This window comes from Vanellus vanellus (genome assembly GCF_965231255.1).
Source record: "Vanellus vanellus genome assembly, chromosome: 23".
NCBI lineage: Eukaryota > Metazoa > Chordata > Aves > Charadriiformes > Charadriidae > Vanellus > Vanellus vanellus.
The window spans coordinates 1,197,701-1,204,384 of record NC_138928.1 but is presented as its reverse complement, the minus strand read 5'-3'; the positions used below and the strand labels follow the sequence as shown (position 1 = coordinate 1,204,384).

The 6,684-nt window shown below is 65.0% G+C and overlaps 1 protein-coding gene across 1 annotated transcript; it reads right to left on the bottom strand.

Moving 5' to 3' along the window:
• Nucleotides 1–2,364: 2,364 nt before the first annotated feature.
• On the bottom strand, nucleotides 2,365–3,256 carry PHLDA3 (pleckstrin homology like domain family A member 3; the record flags this gene model as incomplete). The annotated part of the gene is made up of 2 exons (XM_082494391.1): nucleotides 2,365–2,486; nucleotides 2,905–3,256. 2 exons carry the CDS (start codon nucleotides 3,254–3,256, stop codon nucleotides 2,365–2,367), a joined length of 474 nt encoding a protein of 157 aa, XP_082350517.1.
• Nucleotides 3,257–6,684: the final 3,428 nt, after the last annotated feature.

Below are 6,684 nucleotides of genomic sequence, written 5' to 3'. Positions count from 1 at the left end.
TGCTGCCCACCCCTGGGTGCTGCCCTGCCGTGGCACAGGCTCAAGATGCTTGCAGGACTTTGAATGAGCCTCACTGAATCCCCTGACTCCAGGAGCTGGGGATTTATGACAAACCCTAGGACAGAGATCCTTGCCATGGAAATGCTGTGTGCATGCGAGCACCTTCCTCCAACCACTGACAACCCCATTCCCTCCCAAAATGTGCACAGGGATGTGGTTTGGGGGGCTGCTCCATGCAGGGTTCCATGCCTAGAGCATCTCCCTGTGGTCAGGGGACCAGGTCCCACCATCCCACCAGGTCCGCAACATTTAATGTGCAATCGCAGCCCAGAAGGTCAACCGTATCCTGGGTATCCTGGGCTGCATCAGAAATGTGGCCAGCAGGTCAAAGGAGGGGATTTTGCCCCTCTACTCCACTCTCATGAAACCCCACCTGGAGTACTGCATCCAGCTCTGGAAACCCCAACTTAAGGACATGGACCTGCTGAAGCATGTCCAGAGGAGAGCCACGAGGACGATCCGAGGGCTGGAGCACCTCTCCTATGAGGAGAGGCTGAAAGAGTTAGGGCTGTTCAGCCTGGAGAAGAGAAGGCTCCGGGGAGACCTTATTGCGGCCTTCCAGTACCTAAAGGGGCTTCTGGAGAGCTGGGGAGGGACTTTTTACTGGGGCATGTAGCGATAGGATGAGGGGGAATGGTTTTAAACTGGAAGAGGGCAGGTTTAGATTAAATATGAGGAAGAAATTTTTTACTTTGAGGGTGGTGAGGCACTGGCCCAGGTTGCCCAGAGAGGTTGTTGAGGCCCCATCCCTGGAGGAGTTCAAGGCCAGGCTGGACGTGGCCTTGGGCAACCTGGTCTAGTGGGAGGTGTCCCTGCCTATGGCAGGGGGGTTGGAACTCAATGATCTTCAAGGTCCTTTCCAACTCTAAACCATTGTATGATTCTATGATTCCATCCCTGGAGCCCCACCGTGTTTTGGTCCCTCTGTCCCTGCCGTGGCACAGAGATGGTGCAGAGCTCCGTCTGCGCAGGGTTTGGATCTGGCTTCATCTGCGCCCCCCCAGCTCGGACCCTCCACTTGTCTGTGCTCACAAGCAGGGGGGGTTCCCAGTAAATGAAGCTCTGAGGACCAGGGCTGGCCGAGCAGGCTTCCTTGGGTGGAAAACCACCAAAATGCTTATTCCCAGCCAGCACGAGCCTGGCCCTGCGCGGTGAGCGGGCTCCGGCCATGTCACCATCCCTCCCCAAAGCCACCCCGGAGCCACCCTGGCACAGGGACGGGACTCCGTGGGTCCCAGGTTGGGACCGGCTGCCACAGCCCGTGGGGACGGAGCGCCGCGCTCCCCGATTCCCACGCAACCGGGTAATCTCCGGGAGGATCTGCAGCGCCTGCGGCCGCGGGGCTGGGGCTCAGGCTCCGGCTTGTGGAGCACGGTGGCTCGGGGCGCTGGCGTCTGCGCTGCCTGTCGGGGCAGAGCCACCCCTTCCCCTGCCTGCCGTCCCTGCCTGCAAAGCCAGGCAGCGCCGCTGCCGGGTCGCCTGCTCGCAAACCACCGTGGGAATCCCTTGGGGACACGGGCACAGCGGGATAGGTGACCAGGATGGGTGGCAGCGGGGGGCTTTGGAGCCTGACTGTGGGACGCTGGCAGATTTAGGGGGATGCCAAAGACCGGCGAAGCTCTGTGCAGGATTTGTGCTCTCCCATACCCTGTGGGGGTCCCACAAATCAAAGCAACACCAGGGTAAGCAGCAGAAGGTCCTGTTTGGGGATACTTTTGGTACAGGGAGTAGGGGTCCCCATTGCCTACCCCAGTGTCCCCTGTTAGCCCAAGAACAGCCGAGGGCAGGACAGTGTCCAGCAGCACAGCCGTGTCACCGCGCCATCCGGGTACGGTGCCCGGAGGGGTCTCTACTGCAGCAGCAGCTCTCCAGCCCCTCCTCAACGTGGGGGCTCAGGGGAAGCCCTGTCCCCGGCCATATCCGTCTGTCCCAGTGTCACTGGCATTCGGGCAGAGCTCATTGTCGCACCGCTTCCTTGTGGCTCAATCTTGTCCATCCCATCCCCTGTCCCGCAGGAGAGGCTCAGGGGTCCCCACCAGTCCACCAATGTCCTGGCCATGTCAGCTGAAGGATGGTGAGCCCCCAGGCAGGGATGTCACCTCCTGCCGTGTCTGGAGCCCCAGGTGGTGACCCTGACTGTGTCCTTTGCCCCATCATGCCAAGGGGATGTGGTTTGACCCCTGCAGCTGTGCCAGCCCAGCTCCTGCGGTGCCTCTGTCCGGCCCCAGGACGGGGGGAGCCAGCGCCCGCACTGGCCTCCCCGGGGCCACCATCCCTGTCCCCGGGCCGCAGACAGCAGTGGCCTCACTTGCCCGCGGAGATCCCGTTCTCCCCACCACCCGCCGAGCCAAGGGCCAGCTCCATCCTGCTCTTCGGGTGCTGCGCGTTCGCGGGCTGTCCCACCGGGGCTGCGTCGAACTGCACCACTGTGGAGAGAAGGCGCTTGTTACCCACCTGGCCAGTGCTGGGACACGGGGCACGATCCAGCCCCATGGGGAGCTGTGGAGCGGAGCCAGCCATGGTCCTCACCGCCATCCCACGTGCAAAGTGACAAAGAGCCCCATGTCCCTCAGGGCCACCCCAGAGGGAGGGAGGGTGTTAGAAAGCCCCTCTCCAGGGATGCGGGGAAACCCAGCCAGGGGTTGTGAAGGGCAGAGCCCAGCCAGTGCTGGGGGACAGGGGGACAGGGGACCACCACCCTGCAGACCCATCCCCACCCATGGGACTCCCTCTGCGATTCCCATGGGGAAGCCAAACCACTCAGAGATGGGACCCAGTGGCTGGGGACCTCATCCTCTGGAGGGTCCTTCACCCCAACCCGCGGTGTGGAGGGGGGTCCAGTACCTGCTCGGCAGCTGTGTCGGGCGCGGACGACCTGGATCGCCTGCTGGTTCTTGAAGCGGACGAGGCCCATGGTGATCTCGGCATTCCAGCCCGGGTCCTCCTGGGCGCAGCGGAAGTCGATCTCGTGGCTGTCGTCCATCACCACCGTGAAGTAGATGTGCCGTTCCTTCCACTCCACGCACTCCACCGCCTTCATGCGGGCGAAGCTCAGCTCCTTGCGCCGCGAGCCCTTGGGCTCGAAGAGCTGCAGCCCCTTCTCCGTCAGCAGGCACCGCTTCTTCTTCCAGAGCTGCAGCAGCCCCCCGCTCCGCTTCTCCAGCACCCCCTCTTTGAGCACCTTCTCGGGGGTCATAGCGGCTCTTTAGCCCCCCGGGATCCTCAGCACGTCGTGTCAGTGCAGCCGGGCATCACCCGCCGGGGAAATTCCAGCCCCTCCACGTCGGAGTGGAGCTCCCCGGGGCCAGGACCCCCACAGTGGCCGTGCTGCCCCCGGGGGACTCGCCACCCTCCGCCGGCTGGCTCTCAGAGGGGGAGAGCGATGGGGTGCCCCATGGCGGCCGCCAGCCCTGTTGCCGGGGCTCTGCTCCCTGCCCCGCGCAGCGTGTGGGATCCCCAACGCCGCGCGCCCCAGGAGCTGTCGCTACATGCCCGGCCGCTCTCCCACTCGCATTCCTCCCCGCCTCGCCTGGCCCCTCCTGCCGTGCAGGCACCCTTCACGCCCAGGCGAAGCCCGGCCAGGCCCGGTGCAGCCCTGCTTCACCCGGGAGGCTTTTTTGGGGTGCCCGCGGGCAGGCGCTGCCCCCGGGGTCCTCCTGTGAACAGGCGGGGTGCGGGCACGGGTCTGCACGGCAGCGATGCCAGGACAGGGCTGGGAGACTGCTGCACGGCAGCCCGGGCACGGGGTGCACAGCCAGATGTTGGGGGATGCAGAGCCAGCTGTTGAGGGGTGCAGAGCCAGTTGTTCAGGGTGTACAGGCAGCTGTTGGGGGCGCAGACCCAACTGTTGAGGGGTGAACAGCCAGCTGTTGGGGGGTGAACAGCCAGCTGTTGAGGGGTGCAGTGCCAGCTGTTGGGGGGTGAACAGCCAGCTGTTGGGGGGTGCCAAGCCAGCTGGCACAGGGCTATAGGGTGCAGTGTCGGGGCGGACAGGGGGCTGTGGGGTGCAGCGCCAGCCAGGCAGAGGGTTATGGGGCACAGTGTCACTTGCAGATGGGGCTGTGGGGCGCAGTGTCAGTTGGGGCAGGGGTTTCTGGGGGCAGTGCCAGCCAGGAAGGGGCTATAGGGTGCAGTGCCGGCTTGGGGTGGGGGGCTGTGGGGTGCAGCGCCAGCCAGGAAAGCACCATGAGGTTCAGTGCCAGCCAGGGCAGACGGTTATGGGGTACAGTGACACCGGAGCAGCGGGCTGTGGGGAGCAGTGCCACCCAGGGCAGGGGGCTGTGGGTGCAGCACCAGCCAGGCAGAAGCTGTAGGGAACCCTCAGTGGTGGCCCAGGAGGGGGGACACATGCAGACAGGAGACGACTGGTGTCACCACTCCGAGACGGCTGTGCAGGGCTTCCCTGCAACGGGGACAGCCTTTGACACCCACCACCCACCCGGCCCTGCACCCAAGGGTGCTGACCCAGCCCTCAGCACACAGAGGTCCCATCCCCCAAATCCCCCGGCTCACAGGGTTCTGAAGCCCCCAGCCTGTCCCACAGCGAGGACCAGCATCCTCCAGCCTCCTGTGACCTGTGCAGGGGGGGGGGACGCACCCCCAGAGCGGGGCCGGGGCAGCACAGCACAGCCCGGTCCCGCCTGAGTCCACCCTCCCCTGCAGCGAAACACCCGTCTCCTTTCCAGCCCGTCTCGTTCCCGGCCACCGCAGCTTTGTCTGTTCCTCTGCCAGCGCCTGGCACGGAGGGGTTCACCGCGCCATGCCGGGCTGCCAGCGGGGACATCTGGGGCCTTCGCGCTGGCCGTGGGATGCCAAAGGGGGTGATGGTCACAGCCTGCTGGGCGGCTGGATGTGCCCCTGGAGATGCTGAGGGTGCGGATCCCTTCACCCAGGTGAGGTCTGGAAGGGAAGAAAATCCACCCTGGAGATGTGCCAGGATCACTGTGGGGCTGGCAGCCCGCAGGTGGCCCGTGGCTCCCTGCCACGCAGCTGCTGTCCCGGCACTCACCTCCCAAATCACCCTACTCGTGACCCCACAGACCCCAACCCCCCCCAGTGCCCCCCAGCTGGAGCCCCTCTTGCCCCAACCCCTCCATCATCCCCCATCCCTACTGGGGACACTGCCTGCAGCCGGCGTGGCCGGGGGGCAAGTCTGCAGCACTGATGAGATGCACCTAATTATCCCTCATTAAGAGGGCAGGGCTCCTGCTGGAGCCAGGAACTGGTTCGTGCTCCCCGGGGCCAACCTCGCCACGCTGGCAGAGATCCCGGCTGTCCCAGGAGACCCGGTTTCGTGACGTCAGGCGGTCCCAGCACCCCTGCGGCCTTCGCCACCCCCACAGCCAAAGGCAGCGCAGGGCCGGGCAGAGCCGGGGGGGGTCAGCGCAGCGCCGGAGGTCACCCCGAGCACCTCAGCGCTTTCGGGAGGAGCACAGATGTGTGGGTTCCCTCCCCAAAGGAGCATCCAAGGCTGTTTTCCCACGCACAGGTAGCGCTCAGCTCCAGGGATGCTGAGCCCTGGAAATTTGGGGGTGAGTAGTTTTGGGACTGTCGCTCCCAGCTCTGCTCTGGCGAGCTGGGATGTCCGTGGGCATTTTTGGTTCACCAGCCAGCTCAATCTCCTTCCTCACCGCCCTGGGGAGACCCAAGGGCTGCCACCCCCCCCCCAGCCCCCTCCAGCTCCGCTGCTCACCGCCTCTCCGGGCTCCAGCTGCCAAGGAAAGGTCATTTTCCCACAGCCGTGGATGTGAAGGAGCTTTGACAAAGTCCTTCTCCACTCCTCTCTCCCTGGCTGCCCGTTCCCAGACCTACAGGGCAGGATGCCGGTCCTGCCGGGCTGCCCGGGAGGCCAACGCCGCAGGTCCTCCCCGCCAGCAAACCCAGCAGGACTCACTGCGTCAGGCTGCCGGCGAGCAAAAGGCTTTGCTCCGCGGGCTGCCCGCAGTCCCCACACACATCCCATCCTCACAGAGCCCTTACGGGCAGGTAACGGGGCTGTGGGGCTCATCTGGGCAGGGTGACATTCCCACAAAGCGCTCATGGCCGGGATGGGGCGGTAGCAGTGTGGCATCCCCTGCCGCAGGATCCCCCGGCACCACCGGCTGTGGGGCTCCAGTCCGACCCGTTGAGTGGTACCATCACCACCAGCCTCCAGGGTGCTCGGCCACGAGTTGACCCTCTGGTTCATCTCTTCAGAGGCAGGATTGGGCCCCCCAGCCCCATTCCCAAGGGCTGGCAGCCCCTGTGCCAGCAGCAGGAGGGATGGGTGCTGCTAGCTGCAACGCGGCTCTGCTGCCGGTAAAGGGACATGGACAACGCTGGGGTGCAGGTGTCCCGACACGTCCGGCTGACCGGTGCGGGCCTGTGCCCGTGCACGGGAGCAGTAACCAGCAGAGGGTAGCAGATGGTCGCAGCCGTCCCACTGCAGTTTGGGCAGGGGTTGCCCCAAAAGCACCTCTAATCCCACCCTGCTTCTCCTGGGCTTTGCCCCACCACGTCCTCCAGCACACCTCATGCTCTCTCTCTGGCTGTGCAGCCCCAGCGATGCCTGTCCTGGTCTCCCCATGCCCACAGCCTCTAACGCTGTGGATGTTGGTCTCCATCACTCCCTCAGCCATTCTCAGG